The following is a 26700-nucleotide window of genomic DNA, read 5'->3' as shown; positions in this document are numbered from 1 at the left end:
TTGGATAACTTATTTCCAAAAGCTAACTAGGATTTAATACCCAAACTGTCATGTGTTTTGTCCCACTTAATAGTCTTCTAGCTTCTGCTTCTTACATTCAGGTCCAAGACTGCACTAGTTATGACTAGTGATTAGCGAATATACTCGTTACTCAAGATTTCCCGAGAACGCTCAGGTGGCCTCCGAGTATTTTTTAGTGCTCGGAGATTTAGTTTTCCTTACCTCAGCTGAATGATTTACATCTCTTAGCCAGCTTGATAACATGTGGGGATTTCCTAGCAACCAGGCCCCACATGTACTTATGCTGGCTAACAGATGTAAATCATTCAGCTGCAGCGATGAAAACTAAATCTCTGAGCACTAAAAAACACTCGGAGGTCACCTGAGCGTGCTCGGGAAATCTCAAGTAACGAGTATATTCGCTCATCACTAGTTATGACCTTCCTGGGAACCTGTATACAGAATTCACAGTAAATAACATATGAGGATGGCATATGCTTCATTATCTGTTAGAATGTGGTGAATTGATGAACAGTTTTTAGTAGTCATGATATGTTCTATGACTACTATATTTACTACTGTTCTTAAGACGTAAACTAAGACTGTTTTTGTATTTCTTCATTCAGCAAATGCTGAGGTGTCATTTTCATTTGATGTTGGCAATGGTCCAGTAGAGCTGATTGTGGGCACCTCCACTCCACTGAATGATGACCAGTGGCATCGAGTGCGAGCAGAAAGGAATATTAAGGAAGCCAGACTGCAGGTTGATCAACTCCCGCCTCAAATACGCAAGGCTCCTACTCATGGCCACACAAGACTTGAACTCACCAGTCAATTCTATGTCGGTAAGAACAGCATGATCATATATATCCATACACAATAACATTTGCAAACAAGGATATTTTATTGGCTGCAGAGGTCAGATGACTGAAAGAGCATGTGATAGGATGTTTTTCCTATTATACAGGTGCTTCTCACAAAATTAGAATATCATCAAACAGTTAATTTATTTCAGTTCTTCAATACAAAAAGTGAAACTCATATAGTATATACAGTCATTACAAACAGAGTGATCTATTTCAAGTGTTTATTTCTGTTAATGTTGATGATTATGGCTTACAGCCAATGAAAACCCAAAAGTCATTATCTCAGTAAATTAGAATAATTATTCTAATTTACTGAGATAATGACTTTTGGATTATAATTTACAAAAACACCTGCAAAGGCTTGCTAAGTGTTTAAAAAGGTCCCTTAGTCTGTTTCAGAAGGCTCCACAATCAGGGGGAAGAATGCTGACTTGACAGAGGTACAGAAGGCAGTCACTGACACACTCCACAAGTAGGGTAAGCCACAAAATGTCATTGCTAAAGAAGTTGGCTGTGCACAGAGTGCTGTATCCAAGCATATTAACCTTCGTCAGGCTGCATAATTTTACAGCGTTAACAGGCTGCAGAGGTACAATTGTACCTTCATATATATTTTATTGAAATTTGGCCAATATATTCTGGACCAAAACTGCAGAGATGTCACGAAATTTCAGCCCTCTACGGCTTTTCGAAAAAAAAAGTTATTGCAATTTTAAAACGGAATAGTTAGAATTGTACCTACTCAGCCGGACGAAGGTTAATGGAAGGTTGAGTAGAAAAAAAGTGTGGTAGAAAAGGTGCACACGCAACTGGGATAACCGCAGCCTTGAAAGGATTGTTAAGAAAAAGAACTGTTGCTCAGTTGTCCAAGTAGTTGTTTTCAGATGAAAGCAAAATTTGCATTTAATTTGGAAATCAAGGTCCCAGAGTCTGGAGGAAGAATGCAGAGGCACACAATCCAAGCTGCTTGAAGTCTAGTGTGAAGTTTCCACAATCAGTGATGGTTTGGGGAGCCATGTCATCTGGTGGTGTAGGTCCACTGAGTTTTATCAAGACCAAAGACAGCACAGCCACCTACCAGGAAATTTTAGAGCACTTCATTCTGCCGACAAGCTTTTTGGAGATGGAAATTTAATTCTCCAGCAGGACTTGGCATCTGTCCACACTGCCAAAAGTACCAAAACCTGGTTTAAAATCAACAGTATCACTGTGCTTGATTGGCCAGCAAACTCGCCTGTTCTGTCAAGAGGAAGATGATTCACCAGACCCAACAATGCAGACAAGTTGAAGGCTGCTATCAAAGCAACCTGGTCTTCCATAACACCTCAGCAGTGCCACAGGCTGATCACCTCCATGCCACGCTGCATTGATGCAGTAATTGATGCAAAAGGAGCCCTAACCAAGTATTGAGTGCATTTACTGAACATACATTTCAGTAGGCCAACATTTGGATTTTAAAATAATTTTTCAAGCTGGTGTTATAAAGTATTCTAATTTACTGAGATAATGACTTTTGAGTTTTCATTGGCTGTAAGGCATAATCATCAACATTAACAGAAATAAACACTTGAAAGAGATCACTCTGTTTGCAATGACTCTATATAACATATGAGTTTCACTTTTGTATGGAAGAACTGAAATATATTAACTTTTTGATGATATTCTAATTTTGTGAGAAGCATCTGTATGCTCTTCTAGACAGCTGACTACAGGCTGTAGTGGTGCCCTTTAACAACTCTTGCCACATGACTTAAGATAAAAGCAAGGCTCGTTAAATAGTGATATTAACTTTTAGGATTGCTACTTCAAATGGGATGCACTAGAGTTCAATTCCTCTCATTCTATGAGGAGACGATTTGCATGTTTAACTTCTCAGAAGAACATTGCAAGGCTTATAAGTCTCCCTACCCTGGCATGTCAGGCATGTCATTCCTGCAAGGAGAAACATTAAACCTTAGACCCCAGTCAGAGGCCACTAATACAACCTAATCAGATCTCATGCTTTGCTCCAATGAGGGGCAGCAACCCGAAACAAGTGTCTGCAAATTGAGATTCTGGATTGGCTTTTATCCTAAGTCATGTGGAAAGTCTCTTTAAAGGGTCGATATTGTTTTTTATGATTGCTACTTCCAAAAGGTGGCACTAGAGTTTAAGGATATGTGCAGACATTCAGTAATTGGCAGGGCTTTGGATGCAGCACATATTTGCTGTGTCCAAAGCACTGGCGGCTTTTGGACGCAGGTGATTCCACATGTGTTCATTGAACCGTGTGGATTCACTGCGTTCAATACATTGTACTAGTGAAATTTATCTTGCAAAGACTCGCATCTCCTCAAGATAAATAGACATGCTGCGATCTGGAAAGACGCGCTGCATGTCCATCTCTGCAGGTAAGCCATGGACGTCTGTGGACGCATGGCAGGCATTGAATTTCTTGAAATCCCATCCAGTATGCTGTAACATCTGGACACTGCAGTTGGACACTGCTCAAGTAGGCAGCTTCCAGCCTGCAGCGTTAGCTGACCGTGTGCACCCACCATTAATCCTCTTTCTTTCTGAAGACACAATTCACATATTTAATTTTCCCAGATGAGCATTTCATGGCCTATAAGTCTCTATACCCTGGAATGTCAGTTATGTCACTCTGCACAAGGAGAAATGTTATTCCTTAGACTGGTACAGGAAAGATATATATCTTGGTACCGTGTTAGCCAGTGGATAGAAAAATATTTAGAATTGAGAGTTCTCAGTGGTTGATACTTTTTATGGCTAACTGAAAATATGGTAACAAATTGCACGCTTTTGAGACTACTTAGGTCTCTTCATCAAGCATAGACTAAAAGAAATTCTGAAGAATCACATATTTATGCACAATATTGCCCAGAAAAAAATGCCATAGATAAGACAGGTGACGTGAAGCAGAACTACCATTATGTGAGAGTGCTAAAATGTTTATGTCCTTAAATATTGGAACAGTTCATAGATGAGGAGTGTGAATGTTTTATTGTCCTCTGATTGGAGTCTGGTTCTATGTTGTGATGACCCCAATGGTCTGAGGAGCAAATTCCTTAATTGATGAACCATTCCAATATTTATGGACATAAACATTTTAGCACTCTCACATAATGGTAGTTCTGTTTCACGCCACCTGTCTTATCTATGGCATTTTTTTCTGGGCTGTATTGTGCATGAATATGTGATTCGTCAGAATTTATTTTAGTCTATGCCTGATGAAGAGACCTAAGTAGTCTCGGAAGCTTGCAATTTGTTACCATCTTTTCAGTTAGCCATTAAAAGGTATCAACCACTGAGGACTCTTAATTCTAAATATTTTGCTAAGACTGGGAAATTTTGGTAAGGGTTGTTCAATTAAGTATTTCATTACATTTTAGTTCTTTTTATATATATATATATATATATATTATTATTTATTATTATAGAGCCATTTATTCCATGGCGCTTTACATGTGAGGAGGGGTATACATAATAAAAACAGGCACAATAATCTTGAACAATACAAGTCACAACTGGTACAGGAGGAGAGAGGACCCTGCCCACGAGGGCTTACAATCTACAAGGGATGGGTGAGAATACAGTAGGTAAGGATAGAGCTGGCCGTGCAGTGGTTTGGTTGATCTGTGATTACTGCAGGTTGCAGGCTTGCCGGAAGAGGTAGGTCTTCAGGTTCTTTTTTAATGTTTCGATGGTAGGTGAGAGTCTGATATGTTGTGGTAGAGAGTTCCAGATTAGGGGTGATGTGCGAGAGAAATCTTGTATGCGATTGTGGGAAGAGGAGATAAGAGGGGAATAGAGAAGGAGATCTTGTGAGAATCGGAGGTTGCGTGCAGGAAAGTACCTGGAGACGAGGTCACAGATGTATGGAGGAGACAGGTTGTGGATGGCTTTGTATGTCATGGTTAGGCTTTTGTACTGGAGTCTCTGGGTAATGGGAAGCCAGTGAAGGGATTGACAGAGGGGGGAGGTCAGGGAATAGCGGGGGGACAGGTGGATTAGAATAAATTGGAGGGGTGCGAGAGTGTTCGAGGGGAGGCCACAGAGCAGGAGGTTACAGTAGTCGAGGCGGTAGATGATGAGGGCATGGACAGGGTTTTTGCAGATTCTTGGTTTAGGAATGTACGGATCTGTGAAATATTTTTGAGTTGAAGGTGACAGGAAGTGGAAAGGGCTTGGATTTGCGGTTTTAAGGAGAGATCAGTGTCAAGGATTACCCCGAGACAGCGAGCTTGTGGGACTGGGGAGAGTGGGCAGCCGTTTACTGTAATGGATAGGTTCGTTGGGGGGTCGTGTGAGATGGGGGAAAGACAATGAATTCTGTTTTGTCCATGTTAAGTTTCAGAAATCTAGCGGAGAAGAAAGATGAAATAGTGGATAGACATTGAGGGATTCTGCTTAGTAGGGTGGTGATATCTGGTCCAGAGATGTAGATCTGTGTGTCATCAGCATAGAGATGATACTGAAAACTGTGAGATTCTATGAGCTGTCCCAGGCCAAAAGGGTAAATGGAGAAGAGCAGGGGCCCTAAAACTGAACCTTGCGGGACTATGACAGATAGGGGGCGAGGTGAGGAGGTGGTGTGTGAATGGGAGACGCTGAATGTTCGGTCAGTTAGGTATGACGAGATCCAGGATAGGGCCAAGTCTGTGATGCCAAGGGATGAGAGGGTCTATAGTAATAGGGAATGGTCCACTGTGTCAAAGGCAGAGGACAGGTCCAGGAGCAGGAGGATAGAGTAGTGTCGCTTGCTCTCGGCAGTTAATAGGTCATTGGTGACCTTAATTAGGGCAGTTTCAGTGGAGTGGTGTAACCGGAAGCCTGATTGTAATTGGTCGAAAAGGGAGCAGGAAGATAGATGGGAGGACAGTTCAAGATGGACGTGTTGTTCCAGTAGTTTTGAGGCATAGGGGAGAAGTGATATAGGGCGATAGCTAGATACAGAGGATGGGTCAAGAAAGGGCTTTTTGAGGATAGGTGTGATTGAGGCATGTTTAAAGCTTGAGGGGAAAACACCAGTTATTAGTGATAGGTTGAAGAGATAGGTTAGAGTTGGGATGAAGACTGTGGCGAGGTTTGGGATGAAGTGGGAAGGGATCAGGTCAAGTGCACAGGTGGTGAGATGCGATCTTGAAAATAGAGTAGAGAGTCGATCTTCTGTAATAGTGGAGAAGTTGGTTTTGGAGATGGAGGGCTGGGTAGTTGGGAGGAAGGGCTCGGGGGTTGTCGACTAAAACTGTCTCTGATGGTCTCAATCTTCTGCTTGAAAAATGAGGCAAAGTCTTAAGCTGAGATGAGTGAGGAGGGAAGAGGTGCTGGGGGACGGAGGAGAGAGTTGAAGGTGTTGAATAACTGTTTAGGGTTGTGAGACAGGGAAGATATGAGAGATGAGAAGTAGGTTTGTTTAGCTGTGGCTAAACAATATATTTTTATACATTCCAGAAAATGTGCTCAACTAAAACATTAATTTTTACTTACTTCAGCATGGACTTTATAGACAGTCATATGTGATGTCACATTGTATAGAATCTTTTGTTCAACTGTTTCCACTGTATCACTCGGCTATAGTGCCATAGTTCTGTGAGATAACGTCGAAGTTTATGCTCTGACTAACAGTAAAGGCCAAATGATTGTGTACATGGCAATCACGGCAATTTTCAATATTAATGTATTATGCTTTTTCTACAGCCACACAATGGAATATGCATATTCAGTGGATTGTAAGATTTTGTGTTACATTTGATGCTATTTTTCAGCTTTACAATTCAACTCCACAAATAGATAAAGTGTAGAGCGTAGAAAAATGCAGCGACAATCACAAAATTAATCTGGAAGTTGGGAACTTAAACTCTCTACCCAAAGATACACTGAGATGAGCATAAAACCTTTTAGAAACACATTAAGTCACTCGGCTCTATAATGCTCCGTTGCTTTCAGACAAAGCATCACTACTTTTTATAAAATGCATTTTGACTAGATAATGCAAATCTAGTTTTTAATATCAGTCTCTAAAGAAATCCCATTGTCATTTTGCATTTCAAAATAAAACATAAACTGTAGTTACTGAAACCAAGAGCGCTCTCTGTTTTACATTTGGTACGTTATATATTTTCATTATTTTCTTCATGTCTGCTTATTAATATGGTGATGCATTTGGAAGAAATTTTAGTGGATTACCTTAGTGTGTTTAAACAGATTTTAGTATTCTCACTGGAGCCTGAATAATATATAAAGTTCTTTTTACAAAAAGAAACAAACATTTTATTTTAAGTACTAGTACTTTACTTATTAAAATTAGGTGGCATAAAGATGAAAAAAGACCTATCTTCTAACGGTACTGGTTCCACTTGCATGGTTCCAATAATCCCTAAACTATGCTATCTCCAAATTAATATCGCTAATGCAGGAAAAAAAGCTTGTACATTTACCTACAGGATAGCCACCCGCAGGTGACCATAGAGAGACGGCTTTCCTCCATGCATGTGAGAAGAAACAATGAAAAAAGACTAAGAAAAATTACAAAACTAATTTATTTATTAAATGAAAAGGTCTACATTTTGGAAACATAACCAAAATTTGTGGAAGCTGTCCTAGTAGGATTTGCCTGACATTTGTTGCTTTCTACAGCAAATCCTATGATCCGTAAACAGCCTTCAACATAGCAATAGGATCTACGGTAACTGTTGAAAATTACCAAGCTGGAGAAAAGTATGAAAATGTTTCCAAGGCATTAGATATACCATGAAACACTGTGAAGACATCATCAAGAAGTAGCTTAAATTAGGTACAACAGTGACATTACTGAGAACTGGACGTTCCTCAAAAATTGATGAAAGTCAAGAAGAAAATTGGTCAATGAGGCAGCAATATTAAAGGAGCTGCAGTAATTTCTAGCCAGTACTGGTATTGTACTGCATTTGACAACAATGTCCTGTACTCCTCATATGTCTGGACTGTGGGATAATGTGGAAAAATGGAAGCTTTTTCTTACAAGTAAAACATCCAAGCCCAGTTATGCTTTGCTAAAATCTACATCAAGGCTGGCAAAAGCATGTGGGAAAACATGTTATAGTCTGATGAGACCATTGTTGAACTTTTTGGCCATAATTCCAAAAGGTATGTTTGGCACAAATCAATACTGGGCATCACCTAAAGAACACCATATCCACAGTGAAGCATAGTGGAGGTAGCATTATGATTTGCTGTTTGGCACAAATTGGAACTGTGGCTTCAGCAAGGTGGAAAGAATTATGAACAGTTCCATATATCAATCAATTCTGAAACCTTCAACTAAAAAGCTGAATATGAAGAGGAATTTCACCTTTCATCATGACTAAGACCCTAAGTAAATCTTCAAATTACCCAAAAAATAGCTTCAGCAGAAGATCAAAGTTTTGGAATGGCCCAGCCAGAGCCCTTACCAGAATCCAATTAAAATCTGTATATTAACCTGAAGAGGGCATTATTTAGGAGATGTATCACAATCTAACATATTTGAGGCACTACTGCAAGGAAGAGTGGGCAAAGATCGCCTATTATAGAATTGCCTACCGATAAACTCATTTTAACAGGGTGTGTAGCCTTTTATCCATCCACTGTATATATTTTGATATTTGCATTGGTTAATGTAATTACATATTTTAGTACTTTGTTTATAAGAGCATTTTTTTTCTTTTATTCCAATGTTTGTCTCGCATTTTATCTAAATAAATTAATAATATTCTTATCCACAGAGATTTGAGTGCCGGTATATTACATTTTTTATTTTCAATTTTTTTTACTTTGATAGTATTCTAGAATACTGTATTACTCCACTATCTCTGCTCAAGTGATAAATAGCTCTTTGAGCTATTTCCATTTTTGTGCTTTTTAACCCTTTCACTAAATGCACCGTACATGTACGGCACATGTCATGTTCCTCCCTGTTTTGAACAGCTGACATGTGCCCCTAACAGCCGCGAGTGGAATCATGATCCACTTACAGCTGTTATCCCGTTAAATGCGGCTATCAATCTCTGACAGCAGCATTTAATATGATCGCACCAGAAGCGTGTCACTAATCTTGCCCTTTGGCATCCATGTCACAGGAGACCCCTGTGGTTGTCATTGCCGGATTGCTCTGAGCACCGCACGCCGGTCAACGCTCATAGCAAGTGAGCATTTCTGCTACACACAGGCGATCTGATCATTGCCTGTGTGTAGCTGAGGAGATCGGACAACAGCAGCTGCTAGTCTCCCATGGAAACTATTGAAGAATGCAAAAAGTGAAAAAAGTTTTAAAAAATATTTTAAAAAATAAATAAAAGTTTAAATCACCCCCCAATTTGCCCCATTCAAAATAAAACAATAAAAACATATACATATTTAGTATCGCAACATCCAGAATCATCTGATCTATCAATATTTAAAAAAAATTAATCTGATCAGTAACCAGCGTAGCAAAAAAAAACTTACAATCCCAGAATTACGTTTTTTTGGGTCGCCGCAACATTGCATTACAATGCAATAACAGGCAACCAAAAGATCACATCCACACCAAAACAGTATAATTAGAAACGTCAGCTTGGCACACAAAAAATAAGCCCTTGCCTGGCCCCAGATCACGAAAAAAGGAAATGCTATAGCTCTTGCAAAATGACGCTTTTTTTTAACAAACTTTGGATGTTTTTCACCATTTAAATAAAAAATAACCTATACATGTTTGGTATCCTCGAACTCTTAATGACCTGGTGAATCATAATGGTAGGTCAGTTTTAGCATTTGGTGAACATGGTAAAAAAAATCCACAAAAACTTTGTGGAATTGCACTTTTTAAAAAATTTCACCACACTTGGAATTTTTTCCCATTTTCAAGTACATAATCTAGTGCCATTCAAATGGTGTGATTCAAAATTACAATTCATCCCACAAAAAGCAAGCCCTCACGTGGCCATATTGATGAAAAATGAAAAGTTAAGGCTCTGGGAAGAAGGGGAGCAAAAAGCAGAAGCGTAAAAATGAAAAAAGGCTGCAGCATGAAGGGGTTAAGTTGTATTACTAACCAAACCACATCAATCCAATACCAATATATACTTTGTCATCCAACCAGCCTAGAAGTATGGCCCAGACCCTTGGTTCTTTGCATTGTCCTCCTTCTATCATGACTCTTACATTTGTGTGTGATATTTGTGTTCGATTCGTGTGGGGTTTATTTTTCATTTTTAAAGACTTTTTGCATGTAAACTTAAAATAAATTCTAGAAATTAATATAACATTTCCAGAGTTTCCAACTCATTGTTCAAGACCACCACAGTATTTTCCCATGGCAAGGACATGGTTGTAAGGCATCGTAAACTGGCCATATGCTACCCAGGTTCAGATAATGTTATTAAAATATCATAGCAATATTATCAAGGCGCCTCTGTGTTGAGAGCTCATAATTGAAGCAAATGTACATTTTTAGGCTGGTAATAAACTGTTTGCAGCAGGGAAGAGATTAGATGAAGTACCAAATTAATGCAGGAACTGGCACCAAAAATCTAGAGGTTGTTTTGCATTTATTTCACCCTAATATGTCCTATCCTTGCCAGTCACGGTTAGTAACATCTGGACTTCTTATGTAATAGATACCTAAATTAAAATGCAGAAGAGCCTTAATGACGGTTGCAAATTAACTATTCCCTTTTGGTGGCAACACAAGCAGTACAATTTCATTTTTTAATAAATGATAAGCAAAAGATTTTAATTTTTTACATTTTTAAACACTTATACTTAGCTTTTACCAGTGAAATTAAAGTATTGCCTATTAATATTATAGAACATGATCACTGCTGCAAGAAGATAAGCTCACAACGCTATGTTCACATGCAATTTTTTTTGCTGCTTCTTTTGCAAATTAAAAGCTGCTTTTTGCAATACCAGCAAAAGCTATGAGATTTCAGAAATCTAATTCACCCCCTTGTGTTTTATTCCTGACTGAATTTGAGAACTGTATAAATCCGATAAATAATGGAAGCAGAAGATCCAAATCACTATAATAATAATTTTTATTAGTATAATCAAAACAATAACATAAAAAATAGATAAAAACAAGAATGTAGAACAAAGGACCCCCCACACATATAAGGAAGAGACATACAAGTGAAGTAACATAATTAAGTTTAAGTCTATATAACTCCAACTGTGCATACTTATGCCAAAACATGGCAGCAATATTGCGGAATAATCCTACAGAGAAAGCAGGGAATAAACACATAAAAACGATGACCCAAAATGATAGGCAAAAGCCAAGCAATCAAAGTGCGAGTGCAGAGAACACCTCAGGAGAACGAAGAAGAAAATGGTTACAAATGAAAGGTTGGATCAGCCTAGGGGAGACACTAGAGGAGTGTACCTCAATCAAGGAAGACAAGGAGGATACTTTATAATAGAAGGCTCAAAAGACACCTGGAAGAGGACCGTGGTGTCTTTTTCAGCGTCTTTGCCAGCATTTTAGCTTGAAATCTGCTAGCAGTTTTTTCATTCTTGAATGAAGATTGAAAATGACAGAATAACACCAGTAAAAAAAAACATGCCATAAAAATGAAGAAAAAATGTGTCACAGTTTACCGAAACAGAGAGGAGCCAGAAGACCACAGCATCTGATTTCTCCTACTCCTGCACTGATTAGAAGCACTTCACCTTCTTATTAAATGGTGTAAATTTCTTTTTACCAGTACAGGGGTTAATCTGTTCAGTTGAGCGCTCCTGGAGCATTCTCGCTCTCAGCTGTGCACTGTTAGCCACTCCCATCTCCTATTTAATCTGTGTCCTAGCTAGCACTCATTGTCAAAGCTAGGTTATGCTGCATGGCTGGAGGTTGTTGGTGGTGGTTATTAGAGTGGGCGATTGATGGATTTACCTGTGACTGTTAGGTTTTGAGTATATGATAGTTCCCTTTCTTCTCCTACTTTGGTTTAACCCCATCCTCCATTCCCTGGTGAATTCCTCTGTTATATGTGTGAGTATATATGTATGTTTTGTATTTTTCGTTATCCCAGTTCGTATTACCTTGTTAGTCTGGTTGGTGTACTACGGTATATTACTACTCCCCTCTTTCCTGGGTGGGGGAAGGGTACAGACTGAGGGCAGATTCAGGAGCTAAGGCAAGTTACGTGACCCCGGATTCTTCACCATCAAAAGTAATCTGGGGAACAGGGCGAGCTAGGGCGCCCCTAACATTAGGGACAGTGAAGGAGCCTCTGATCCAGGGACACCCGACAACAGAGTAGTGACAAAATGCTGATAAATATGAACAGTCAAAAGAACACTCAGGAAATGACAAAAGAAAGACAAAACTGGTAAAGAAAAGGCATTCAGGAAAAAAGCTGAAGCATCTTCGGCTTTATATGCTTGGAGGGATCACCTGCCTAAAAAGATGTGAGCACATACAATTACAAAGCAGATTGCTACTGCAGAAACTGTCCTCCACTATTCTGGTCGGAGGGAATATGGAGCAAAATAACTTCACCCATCAGACTGTCCCAAGCTGAAAGAAGCACTAACATCAAAGTATTTATCCTCCTTATAATTTGCAGTCATATTATACAACACTGTGTACTTACAATTGCCCATTTTGCCTTTCTACCCAGCTAATTCTTCTTTTTTCTCTGCTCTATCTAGAAAAAGGAAGTCTCTTTTTCCTGCAGAAATCATTCCCTCTTCAACTCCTGACACAGTTGCTCCCTCCTCCCCCCGGCCAGGGACTTTTGCAGTGATTCATGACTCACACATGGAAAATTTACCTCCTGTTCCTACATAGAGCTTAGAAGGATTCAGCTAGTCAGTTTTTAATCATGTGATGTCATAGACCTAAGGGAGAAGATAAGAATTAACTGGATAGAAAGGCAATATGAGCGATTATAGTTACACAGTGCTATATAACATGATGACTACCATATATTAAGAGTATAAAATCTTTGATGGGAGTGCTTTTTTAAAGGGAATCTGTCACCTCATTATTTGCCGATAAACTGCGGCCACCGCCATTAGGGGCTTATTTACAGCATTCTGTAATGCTGTAAATAAGCCCCCAATGTAACCTGAAAGATAAGAAAAACAAGTTAGATTATACTCACCCAGAGGCGGTCTGGGTCCGATGGGTGTCGCAGGTCCAGGTCCGGCACCTCCTATCTTCATGTGATGACGTCCTCTTCCCTGCTTCTGTCCCGGCTCCTGCACAGGTGTAATTCTCTGCCCTGTTGAGGGCAGATCCAAGTACTGCAGCGCAGAAAGCTCAGAGAGGCCCAGCACCTGCGGACTGCAGTACTTTACTCTGCCCTCAACAGGGCAAATCAGTACGCCTGCGCAGGAGCCACGACAAAAGCAAGGAAGAGGATGACATCGTATGAAGATGGGAGGCGCCGGACCCGGACCCGCGATGCCCGTCGGACCCAGAACTGGACCGCCCCTGGGTGAGTATAATCTGACTTGCTTTTCTTATCTTTAAGGTTACATCGGGGGCTTATTTACAGCATTACAGAATGCTGTAGACAAGCCCCTAATGCGGTTGCTGCAGCTTATATACGAAAAATGAGGTGACAGATTCCTTTAAGATATATTCAATCCAGAAAAGATCAACTTATATTTCTTTTAGAAGTTGTCAGTGTTAAGGACTGGCGGAACGCACCAAGTATAGATGATATGGAACTAGGTGCATTCGCAGTCCGAGTTCCACCGTGCAGGTAAAAACCCTGCTGCTAGTAACACGGCTATATGGCAGTAATATAAGTATACACGCACGGGTTAACTTCACCCTGCGTGAAGGAAGCGATCCTGTTGTGTCACAGGACCGCGGTACCGCACATAGAGCGCGAACAAGAAGTCAGCGAACACAACCCCAACACAGGATTGAAGTCCGATTAGACCACTTGTTGGCACAAAACCGCAACTGGGTGTGTAAGGAAACTATTAAAATAGTATATAAAGGCACGAGAGTGCATGCAGTGCCGCACTGACGTACGCCACTAACCACCCAGGCTTGGGTAAGGAAAGCGCAGAGGAAGCGCACGGCGCCGTACAGGCGGTCACAGCAACTAGACGCTGTTATGTGTGTAACGTGCTGTTGGATAAGTCGGGTGCTAGATAGCAAACATACACCTTCTGCGAACAGTCATCCAATAGGGAGGGTATTTTAAAGAGCGACTTTCACTCACAACACACACACATATTATCAAGACAATACTAGCGCATGGCCGTGCGGTCATGCGCAGTTTATATAGTTGCAGCACAGGAAGCTGCTACTGAAGTTTTGCCCTTTCAGGACCTTCCTGGAGGACCAATGGAATGTGCTGCAGTACCTGAGCATGTGACCCTCGATCTCCAACGGGAGATCTTGCCCTGGGCATGCTCAGTGTGTGCAAATAAGGACTTAGTCCCAGAGAAGCCCGCTCGCCGCGGATCAGTGCAGGGTACAACAGGAGAGCCAGAAAAGGCAACAGTAACCCTTTGCACAGAATCAGTCCCAGCAAGACGCTGGGAGCGACGCCTCCGCTGAGAAGGCCCCACTGCGGCCGGTACAGAATGGGAGACCGCAGCAGAGAGGGATCGAGATTCCCCCTGTGCAGCAGAGGAAACTCGACTCCTAACATTACCCCCCCCTCCTAGGGCCCCCCCTGGACCTCGCTACGCTCAAAGGCAGCAATGAGCTGCGGAACCCAAATGTGCTCAGCAGGCTCCCAGGACCTGTCCTCAGGACCATAACCCTTCCAGTCCACCCAAAAAAAATTTTTGCCACGTACCATCTTGCACCCCAAAATAGCATTCACCTCACAATCGTCCGAAGACGAACCCGATGTCCCAGCAGATGACTCGGAAAACCGGGACATGTACACGGGTTTCAGGAGGGACACATGAAAGGTGTCGGTGATACCCAGGCGTGGCGGAAGAGCCAAGCGATAAACCACAGGATTAACCTATTCGAGAACTTTGAAGGGACCCAAGTAGCGAGGAGCAAACTTAGTGGACTCAACTCGCAGCCTGATGTTACGGGCGGAGAGCCACACCAAGTCGCCAGGAGCAAAGGTCGGAGCGGGGCGCTGATGAGCATCGGCGGAGGACCTCATTCTCTCCTTAGAGGCCCGAATGGCATCCTGAGTGTGGTCCCAAATATCCCGTGCCTCCACAGCCCAGTCTGCCACCCTGGAGTCTGCGGAAGACACGGGCATAGGCACAGGTACCTGTGGATGCTGACCATAGTTGAGGAGGAATGGGGTTTTTCCAGTGGAGTCGGCTACGGCGTTGTTCAGCGCAAACTCTGCCCATGATAGCAAGGATGCCCAGTCATCCTGCCTGGCTGAAACAAAATGTCGCAGGTATGTGACCAAGGTCTGGTTGGCCCTCTCTACCAACCCATTCGTCTCGGGATGATAAGCGGAAGAGAGATTCAACTCAATACTGAGAAGACGACAAAGCTCTCTCCAGAACCGAGACGCAAACTGGGGACCCCGGTCACTGACAATTTTGTCAGGCATACCATGTAGGCAGAAGATGTGTTTAATGAACAACGCTGCCAAGGCCCATGCAGAAGGTAACCGTGGTAGCGGCACCAAATGCACCATTTTTGAGAAATGATCGGTGATGATCCAAATGATGGTACAGCCGCGAGATTTGGGTAAACCCATGACAAAGTCCATCCCGACCATCTCCCAGGGCCTATCTGCCACTGGCAAGGGATAGAGCAACCCAGCTGGCCTTTGACGCAGAGATTTATTTTTGGCGCAGGAGACACACGCCAGAATATAATCCCTGACATCCCGGGCCATATGCGGCCACCAGTACGTCCTCGCTAGTAGCTCAGATGTCCTCTTTGTCCCAAAGTGTCCACCCACCCTGGACGAATGAGCCCAAGAGAGAACCTCCAGTCGCAAATTAATGGGCACAAAAGTCTTGCCCGGAGGCACAGACTCCAGCGAAACCGGCGCTACGGTTCTCAGGCTCTCGGAAGGGACAATAAGCCGAGGCTCCTCTTCCTCCTCTTCAGTTGACATAAGGGAGCGAGAGAGAGTGTTAGCACGAATATTCTTCTCCCCGGCGAGAAAATGAAGAGAAAAGTGGAACCGGGAAAAGAACAAGGACCATCTAGCCTGACGAGAATTTAGCCGTTGGGCTGTTTGCAAATAGACCAAATTTTTGTGGTCCGTGTAAACTTGGAAGGGAAAGCGTGCACCTTCCAGAAGATGTCTCCACTCCAAAAAGGCCAACTTCATTGCTAGCAACTCCCTGTCCCCGATGGAGTAGTTTCTCTCCGCTGGCGTGAAGGTCTTAGAGAAGAAGAAGCATGGATGCTTCCGACCTTGAGCATCCTTTTGATAGAGGACTGCTCCAGCACCAACGGATGAGGCATCCACCTCCATTAGGAATGGCTTATCCACATCGGGACGATGTAGGATGGGAGCGCTAGCAAAGTGGGACTTAATAGAAGTGAAGGCCTTGGAGACCTCTTCCGACCACAATTTGGGATTCGCTCCCTTCTTGGTGAGGGCTACCAAGGGAGCTACCAGAGTAGAGAAGTGGGGAATGAACTGGCGGTAATAGTTAATGAACCCCATAAAGTGCTGCACCGCTTTAAGAGAATGGGGCTCTTGCCAGTCCATCACAGCCTGTAGTTTGGCAGGATCCATAGCCAATCCCTGGGCGGAGATGATATAGCCCACGAAAGGTAAGGACTCCTACTCAAACATACACTTCTCCAACTTAGCATAAAGAGAGTTTGCCCGTAGGAGGTCGAAGACTCTGCCAACATCTCTCCGGTGGGAGTCAATATCTGGAGAAAAGATGAGAATATCATCCAGATAGACTTCAACTGAGGTGGAAAGCATATCCCGGAAGATGTCGTTGACAAAGTCTTGGAAAACGGCTGGGGCATTACAGAGCCCAAAGGGCATCACCAGATACTCATAGTGCCCATCTCTGGTGTTAAACGCCGTTTTCCATTCATCCCCCTCACGGATGCGAATCAGGTTATAAGCACCCGCAGATCTAATTTAGTAAACACTCTAGCTCCCCGAAGCCTATCGAAGAGCTCGGATATCAAGGGCAAAGGATACTTGTTCTTAACGGTGATAGCGTTAAGACCCCTGTAGTCTATGCATGGACGTAATTCCCCATTCTGCTTCTGCACGAAGAAGAACCCTGCCCCAGCAGGTGACACTGACTTCCTGATGAACCCTCTTGCCAGATTCTCTTGAATGTACTGAGACATGGCCTCCGTCTCCGGGAGAGATAATGGATAAACTCGACCCCGGGGAGGCTCTGCACCTGGCAAGAGATCGATAGGACAGTCATAGGGGCGATGGGGCGGAAGGGTCTCCGCCGCCTTTTTGGAGAACACGTCTGCATAAGACCAATATTGCTTGGGAAGAGAGGAAAGATCTGCGGGTACCTCTGTAGTAGCAACCTGAACGCACTCTCGGTGACACCTACCCCCACATGATTCACCCCATCCCAGAATTCTGCCTGAGGACCACTCGATGTGAGGAGAGTGGTACCGTAACCAAGGTATCCCCAACAGGACCTCATCAATCCCCTCAGGAATGATGAGCAGAAATATAATCTCCTGATGGGATGGTGACATGGACAGAGTAAAAGGGATGGTCTGATGTGTTATCTGTGCGGTGAGTGTCGACCCATTCACCACTCGTACCGTTACTGGTTGAGATAGCATAACCAGGGGTATTGCGTGACGTTGGGCGAAGGCAGAAGACATAAAATTGCCCTCCGGTCCAGAATCCACGCAGAGCTCCACCGAGTGGGAGGATGAGCCAAAAGTTATTGTCCCCTTAAAGGACAATTTGGAGGCAAACGTCACGCTGTCTAGTGCACCTCCACCTACTACCACTAGACGCTGACGTTTCCTCGACCGCTGGTGACATCTGGTGGCTAGATGTCCTGACTGTTGGCAAATATGGCAAACCTGGAGTGCACGAGCGGTCCGGGACTTAGATCCCGCTCATGACACTACCTTAGGTTCATGAGACTCAGGAGCCTGGGCTGGAGATTCCAAAGGTTTGGCGAAGGTGGGAGCCAGCCGAAACCTCTGCCTACACTGGGCTCGCTCTAACCTCCGCTCGTGAAAACGGAGGTCAATACGAGTAGATACTGTTATTAATTCTTCCAGTGTGGCGGGAATCTCCCTAGTGGCCAGGGCGTCCTTAACGTGGTCAGCCAGCCCCCTCCAAAATGTGGGAATAAGGGCTTTATCCGACCACTCCAGCTCAGATGCTAGAGTGCGGAAGTGGACGGCAAAAGGGCTGACCAAGGACGAGCCCTGAGTCAATGCCAACAGTTGGAGCGCCATATCGTGGGTGACACGAGGTCCTAAAAAGACCTGTTTCAGAGTGCTCAGGAATAACGGAGCACTCTGCACCACATGATCGCCACGCTCCCACAGCGGCGTAGCCCACTGCAACGCCCTGTCCGACAATAAAGATATGATAAAGCCCACCTTAGCCCGCTCTGTAGGGAAACGAGAGGCCAGAAGCTCGAGATGTATTGAGCACTGACTCACGAAACCCCTACAGGACTTACTGTCACCAGAAAATTTCTCTGGTAGCGGGAGGCGAGATAGCGTCGGTACAGGGGCGGCAGTGGACAAGGTAGCTGCAGCCACACTTGCAGCTTGAACAGAGACAGCAGTAACATCCACAGCTGAGGTTGAACGCTCAAGAGCCGCCAACCTTCCCTCCAGCTGCTGGATGTACCACTGTAAACGCTGATCGTCCGTCATTACTTGACCTTGTCGCTAGTATTATGTTAAGGACTGGCGGAACGCACCAAGTATAGATGATATGGAACTAGGTGCGTTCGCAGTCCGAGGTCCACCGTGCAGGTAAAAACCTTGCTGCTAGTAAGACGGACTATATGGCGGTACTATGAGTATACACGCACGGGTTAACTTCACCCTGCGTGAAGGAAGCGATCCTGTTGTGTCACAGGACCGCGGTACCGCACATAGAGCGCAAACAAGAAGTCAGCGAACACAACCCCAACACAGGATTGAAGTCCGATTAGACCACTTGCTGGCACAACACCGCAACTGGGTGTGTAAGGAAACTATTAAAATAGTATATAAAGGCACGAGAGTGCATGCAGTGCCGCACTGACGTACGCCACTAACCACCCAGGCTTGGGTAAGGAAAGCGCAGAGGAAGCGCACGGCGCCGTACAGGCGGTCACAGCAACTAGACGCTGTTATGTGTGTAACGTGCTGTTGGATAAGTCGGGCGCTAGATAGCAAACATACACCTTCCGCGAACAGTCATCCAATAGGGAGGGTATTTTAAAGAGCGACTTTCACTCACAACACACACACATATTATCAAGACAATACTAGCGCATGGCCGTGCGGTCATGCGCAGTTTATATAGTTGCAGCACAGGAAGCTGCTACTGAAGTTTTGCCCTTTCAGGACCTTCCTGGAGGACCAATGGAATGTGCTGCAGTACCTGAGCATGTGACCCTCGATCTCCAACGGGAGATCTTGCCCTGGGCATGCTCAGTGTGTGCAAATAAGGACTTAGTCCCAGAGAAGCCCGCTCGCCGCGGATCAGTGCAGGGTACAACAGGAGAGCCAGAAAAGGCAACAGTAACCCTTTGCACAGAATCAGTCCCAGCAAGACGCTGGGAGCGACGCCTCCGCTGAGCAGGCCCCACTGCGGCCGGTACAGAATGGGAGGCCGGCAGCAGACAGGGATCGAGATGCCCCCTGTGCAGCAGAGGAAACTCGACTCCTAACAGTCAGTGAGAAATATCTGAGTTTTTGTTCTGTTTTTATCATGCCTTTAATAATTTTATATTATACCACATTTAACCTATATATCTGTCTACTATATCTCCCTTACCCATATATTACAACTTTCAGAGTTCAATTGAAACCTAGTTTAAATAACTTACGGGAGAGCACAGCTACATATTATTGTAGCCTGTGAGCTGGTGTCAAGGTCGAAAAACTTTACAGTACCCTTAGGATAATTCTGCAGGCCCCCACTGCTCACAGTCAGCTTTTGTATTAAAATTAGAAGAATGTCCTTGCTGCCACAGATACCAGGTCAACAGACCCAATGTACTGTACAAGTAGTTCTAGAATGGATGAACGAGTTTTAGAAATATCTTTTTTTTTTTTCATTGCCACTTTGAATATTCATCTGCAAGACAAGAAAAATCACAATATTCATTTCTTTGCTTGAATGTTCACCTCAAAAGAAAAAGGAAAAATGTAAATTCTCTAATGTCCTGTCATATAAGAATCCATTACTGACGTGCTGAGTTACTGAACGGGCCACGATGAGGAATTCATTCCATTACATCTGGTACTATACTTAGGGAATAAGATTGATTCCTGTAATTGAAACCTAAAGTTCATAAGAAGGTATTTATTTGAGAAGTCAGTGTAATAAAGTAGAAGTTCTGGAGAAGTGAAGGCCTCAAGTCTTGTTCTTTCTTCTAAATCAATATAATAGATCTGTTCACAACGAAGCACATTCAGTTCAATATTTAATATTCCATAATATAATTTCTTAAGGCTTTGTGTTGTGTTATGTTACTAGGTATACTATTTTCATTGTGACATGGTTGCCATTCTATTGACTATTTAAAGTTTGCTAAAACATTTAATACTATGAAATGTTGGTGAATGACCCATAACATGACAGGTAGACTGCTTTACTTAAAATTTCCTCCATTCTACTTTTTGTTTTTTTAAAATGACCACCAACAAGTATTTCAGTGGTTGGTCTTGTATACCTTTAAACCTGTAAATCAATTATAAATCATTGAAACCAAAGCTAAAAATCCTTAAAGGGGTATTCTAAAATTGCTTAATTGCTTTATTCAAACAATAAAAATAACAATAAAAATAAGCAAGTTTACAGTTGGTTTGCTTCTTCTCTATGATGTCATTCCCCTGCAATGAGAGTTTTTACCATACATAGTGTGCAGATTGTTTCCATGAAGCTTGGTAACCAGAACCTGGTCCAGTGTGCACTGCAGTTACCTTCCAGGCTGAAGAGTTAACTCTTAAGATCCCAGTCAGGTCCTTCTAGCCCATTGAATTATACAGCTCTGGCAAAAATTAAGAGACCTGCCATGGGAAGCCCAATCTCCAGACCTGAACCCCATTGAAAACCTCTGGAATGTAATCAAGAGGATGATGGATAGTCACAAGTCATCAGACAAAGAAGAACTGATTAATTTTTGCGCCAGAAGCAGTGTGGAAGACTGGTGGAAAGCATGGCAAGACGCATGAAAACTGTAATTAAAAATCATGGGTATTCCACAAAATATTGATTTATGAACTCTTCCTAAGTTAAAACATTAGTAATGTTGTCTATAAATGATTATTTTTCCAACAAATTTTATTGATTTTATAAATTTAATAGAGGTAAAGGGTAAGGGAAAAAAGGGTGAAAGGAAAAGAAAAGACAGGCAAACAGAAAATGACTGTAGCTTATTCAAACAGATTAAACGTAGCTCAGTATCAAACCTAATATAACTGTCGCTTCTCAATAAAAAAGTAAGTACATTTTATGATGTATATATGGGTCTGTCCTGTCTGAAATCACCTAAAGATGATCCTAGGACTTTGTGGGGGCAAAGTACTGTTCATTTACAAGCCACAATTGAGAAATAAATAGAAAATCGCTTTTCTAGGAACTTGAATAATAAAGTTACCGACTTCAATAAATGTTGATTGTAATACTTTTCACTTGGGACATAGGTTTGATTTGGACATAGAAAGGAGACCAGGAGAGCCCACGGAGGAAACTATGCCGGCACATTTCAGGAAGTCAACTCCTTCCATTGGAGAAGAAATAGTAATCAGTTTAGATGTGAATTTAATTTGTAGCGTAGAGAACTGAGTCAAATTGTAGGGTATTCTGGCTTTTAGAAGCTCATGTGTAGTGGACTGAAATAATTTCCGCTTTTGCAGAGTTTCTTTAGATAGGTCTTTAAAAAAACTTAAATGACTATACGGAGAAGAGAGGAATCTTGGCTGTTTGGATATACCCAGTAGTGTGTTTCTTACCCAGTTGGGGTAAAATGAGACAATAACATCTGTAGCAACATCAGATGGAAGAGCAGATGGCCTGCGTACTCTAGAGGCCTTTTCAATTAAGTTTTCCACTTTGGCGTTAGGAATTAGATGAGAAATTAGCGAAGAAATGTAATCCCTTATCTGGAAGTTTGGGACCGACTTCGGAATCCCTCTAATCTTCACATTGTTTTTCCTTTTGAAGTCTTTCAAATTATCTAGACTGTTTCTGAAGGAAGTAATATCTTTAATTTTCTCCAAATTGTAGTCTCTGGTAATATGTATCGAATTGGAAAGGGTATCTTCTCCTGGTAAATAACCAAGTTACAAACTTACATCATTCCCATTAGGTAGACATTTGGCCCCGTTTAACCGTAGTTTAGTCATGTGTCCTTTAATAGTGTTATAGCTCAATATATTAGGTGGTTGATGAGGAATTTTGGATTTAAGTATTGTATTCTGCTTATCTTATCAGATGGTCGGCGAGAAGTGTCATTCCTGAGAACCTTTCTCTGTTTCCTTCATTTTGTGTAAACAAGATAACCTTCCCCTCTGGGACCTGCTGTATATGATGAGCCTCTGAGGATTCTCTCATTATCCTGTCAAAATGGAACTCCTTTGACAGGCTTCACTGCTTTGCAGCACTCCCTTCCCCCTTTATCACCATTGTTAGACTCCCTCCTCCCTCACCTTCTATTACCTTCGTCATGTCTGAGGCTTCCTCTGGAGTCATGGTAAGCAGAGGAGAACCTGCAGAGTCTATGTAGTGCTGAAGAGGGTGATTCATCCCTCTCTCTCCTCTGATGCATCACATTACCAGGAATTCTCGCTGCTCCCCTGCATCTCCTCAGGTCTGTGCCGACTAGCACAGTTCCAGGAACCACCACAGTCTGCCGTCGCCTCCTCAAATCTCTGTCAGCCAGCACCGAAGCCTCGGTAAGGTCAGGAAACTTTGCAGCATCATCGATTTTTCCCATCTGCAGCGTCACAGTCTCAGTGTCCGTTGCGCTCACCCGCCTTCCCCCCGGGTCACTATCAGCTGATATCGGAGCCACAATAAGAGCAGGATTCTTTATTACAGATGTCCGACAGGTCTTCTTAGATCTATAAGGCTTTGATACGTTGGGTTTTGGCAGTGATCCAATTTATGAGGTAAATGTCCAGTCACTTTTACCTCAGGGGAACGCAGGCCTCCATTAGGTTTCCATCTGGTACCTCCCCGTCTCGGCAAAGGACATTTTTTGGATGTGTCATCTTTTATCTTATTATTTCCAAGTCCAGGCATATTCTTACAGGTTTTAGGACCAAATATACCCCAAATAAGTAAGCTGAAGTAGCTGAAAATAGGGGATTATCAGGAGCTATGAAGAAGCACGTCCGCTCCTGTCCCCACGCCCCCATCTCTAAATGACTATGAACTTGTTTTCTTTGCATTATTTGAGGTCTGAAAGCACTGTTTTTTTAATTTTGACAATTTCTCATTTTCAGAAAAAAAATACAAAATCTATTGCTTGGAAATTCGGGGACATGTCAGAAGTTTACAGAATAAATGATCAATTTACATTTTAATCAAAAATATACCTAAAGAGAAAAATCAGACAAACTGGACATTTTGCAGTGGTCTCTTAATTTTTGCCAGAGCTGTATGCAACAGTTATCTGCTCAACTCTCTCCACCACCCTCTCAGCTCCTGAGGCAACAGCCATTATCAGCCTACATAATCACAATCCCCAGATACCACTATAGTAGGTTTTCAGAGCAGTTCTCCTAAATATGGCTCTCACTTTCCTGAGCCATGTGTGTGTTCAAATGGCCTGTGTTATTTTATGTAAACATAGTGTAAATTTCAGGACAATGTCAGTAGCAGAAGGAAACAAACCAGACCTGTCACTCAAAGAGAAGAGCCCACCTGCCCTACCCCCAGTAACAAGAAGGCAAACAGACTGCTGAATTGTGTGCTGGTCAAGAGACTACTTGAAAATAACTCTTCAATTAAATCTGTTAAAATTAAAAAAAATATATTATTTTTTTTTAAGTTGAGTATGCACATAACCTCAGCCATCATTCTCTACACTCTAATGTGTGAGAAAACCTCCAGATTATGGGAAAAAGATTAGATTTTGACATGCCCAATCCTTTGTTTCTGTAGAAGAATGGCTGCTGTAAGAAGGGTTTAGCCATTACATATTTTTTGTTCAAATCATGTAATAATAATTTTTAGCACCAACATATTCCGCAGCACTTTACAATTTTAGAGAGGCATGTTTAAAGAGTAGTCTGGTAAAATAGCTGTCAGTTGGCATCGACACGTCATATTTAATGGGAGTCTGTCAAGTTACATTGTGAAATAAGCACATTTCCAGGTAGATATCCCTATGAAGAGGTACACCAGTGTCCTTTCAAGAATCTGATATTTGGAGTAATATGCACATTTCCCTGACAGTGCTGGGTTCGCCTGGGCCAGTGCTGCCATTTAATGAAGCAAATGAAGGCGTTGGGAGCCCAGATGGATTGTGGGAAAAAGTTGATATAACTACATTGAAATAAGTACATTTTACCTTAATATAAATTTACCAGCATATAGCCCACATGCAGCCTAAAATACACTTGAGATTTATGAGCCATAGAAAGACAAGAAAACTCCCATTCAAACAAAATATGACTCTAGGGGATTGAAATGCATATGTAGAGTAGTTATGGTAGAGAACACGGATTGAAAGGGTCAAAATATGGTACCAATCTTGATGCAAATATACAGTAATTTTGTAATACAGATTATTAATAATGTTGTCTTTTTTTTGTATATGAAGGTGCTGCGGGAGATCAGAAAGGATTCCTGGGTTGCATTCGTGCTTTAAGGGTAAATGGCATTCCATTAGACTTGGAAGAAAGAGCAAAGGCCACCCAAGGTGTAAAACCTGGCTGTTCAGGACACTGTACCAGCTTCAAAAACCTTTGCAGGAATGGTGGCACATGTAACGAACTATATAAGGGTTACAAATGTGACTGCTCCAGAACTGCATATGACGGGAGCAACTGTATAAATGGTAAGAAATATATACATATTCCAAAATACACTTGTTTGTAATGTTTCCTATATTTTATTGTCTTATAGCAGGTGCACTTCACAGTTTTGAAAAGTCTAAAAGAAGTAAATAGAGACACCATGTGTGTGGCCATCTCTATTCATGGAGAGACTTGAGGATAAGTACAGGTCACATACTTCGGTCCTGCATCTATCCAACTTTTATAGCATATTCTGTGGATATGGCATACATGTAGGATATGTTAATACACACCTAGTTTACGACCCGTCCTTAGGTAATTAAAACTCTTCTAGTGGCTGACTCAAACATTCTGGCTTTATGGTGAGGGGTGTGATTTAGCTGAAAAGGGGTTGTGATTTAGGGGCTGCCTTTGTAACAAAAAGTTTGTCACAAAAAAATTGGTCTGAAAGAAAGCCAACGAAGAGATGGTCTAAAGTTACACAAAAAAAGTCATTCAGCATGAGCCAATTTGACAAATGTTGTGCAACTCAGAGTGTCTAGTCCAAATCCCCAACACACTTTAGACTAATGTTGTCGAAACATGCCGATAACATCAGGTTCAGCCGACAGCCTAATATGTATAGGTGCTCAGGATAATGGATTGTCTGAGGAGTTAAGGATCCTGCATGTCTCATTCCAGACTGCCAATTCTTTTGTAGTCCCCGAGGTAAGTCATTAACAGACATGTCTGGCTCTCATAGAGAACACAAGTGCACTTGGCCAAGTGAGTGCTCCTGTGTATAGGAGAAACAGCCGAAATAGCTGCTGGATGAATCATCAGCTGACCCATCGATTGACCGGCTGCTATCTAATGTGTGTGGGGTCTTTACAGAATTAGTAAATTTGCCACACTTTATTCGATGCAGTTCTATGAACTGTCAACCTGAGTTTTACAGTATGTCGGGCTAAATTTTATTGTTTGCTCAACCCTCAAATTTATATATATTTCTGAGAATGATGAATGCACAATATTACAGAACCATACTACATGAATCTTGGATATGTTCTTTAACATAAAACTACATAGTAGTACTCAGTACTAAAATTCATATAGCGTTGGTATAAGGTGGTATTTCATCAGCTGCTGTTTTACCATTATTCCGAGCGTGCTACGCTACCTCTAAATGCCTGTCAGCTCCTAGTATTTAAGCAAGCTTTAGCATAGGTTACACAGTTTTGTGATTGGCATGCTCACTATAAACTAAAGTTACTGCCATAAGGTTGTGCTTCAGTGCTATCTGCGGGGAATATTGAAGATGTTCTTTTCTACTTTAATGGCTTTTGTCAATTATATAGATTTTTTCATTGTGTTCTTAGAGGTAAATGGAACTAGTGGGACTCATATTTGTTCAAGAGAAAACAAAACAATATAAAAAATGAACATAAATTCAAAGCCCAGCAGTCTATTTATGACATTGCGGCATTGGTGAATATAATACTGTAGTATTTTTTTTTCTAGGTCCATTAAAATCAGTGAATTAAAATATGAAAATAAAAAAATATAATAGAAATAATTATAAAAAAAAGAGCAAAATAGTAACTTGACGTTGATGTGTGAGGAAAGTAGCAAAAGTGAATCAAACAAAAAATTTTAGCTTAGCAACTACAAAATAAAACAAATAACACATCATCTTAAACGTGACCAGCTTTATTAAATTGCAAACTCGTCTCTGCTGCATTGACACCATCGGCCCGCTACATTACATGCAAAGTCAATGATCATACTTTT

General features: G+C 42.1%; 1 protein-coding gene across 1 annotated transcript in view; it reads left to right on the top strand.

Moving 5' to 3' along the window:
• Positions 1–26700, top strand: part of CNTNAP2 (contactin associated protein 2) — a 2776229-nt gene that overhangs the window by 2620300 nt on the left and 129229 nt on the right. Inside the window, exons 17-18 of the mRNA XM_069730166.1 lie at positions 627–845; positions 24735–24971. Coding sequence (XP_069586267.1) covers positions 627–845; positions 24735–24971 — 456 coding nt within the window. The remainder of the gene's footprint in view (positions 1–626; positions 846–24734; positions 24972–26700) is intronic.

Source organism: Ranitomeya imitator, chromosome 6 (genome assembly GCF_032444005.1).
Source record: "Ranitomeya imitator isolate aRanImi1 chromosome 6, aRanImi1.pri, whole genome shotgun sequence".
Classification (NCBI taxonomy): Eukaryota; Metazoa; Chordata; class Amphibia; order Anura; family Dendrobatidae; genus Ranitomeya; species Ranitomeya imitator.
This window is presented reverse-complemented; position numbering and strand designations above follow the sequence as displayed.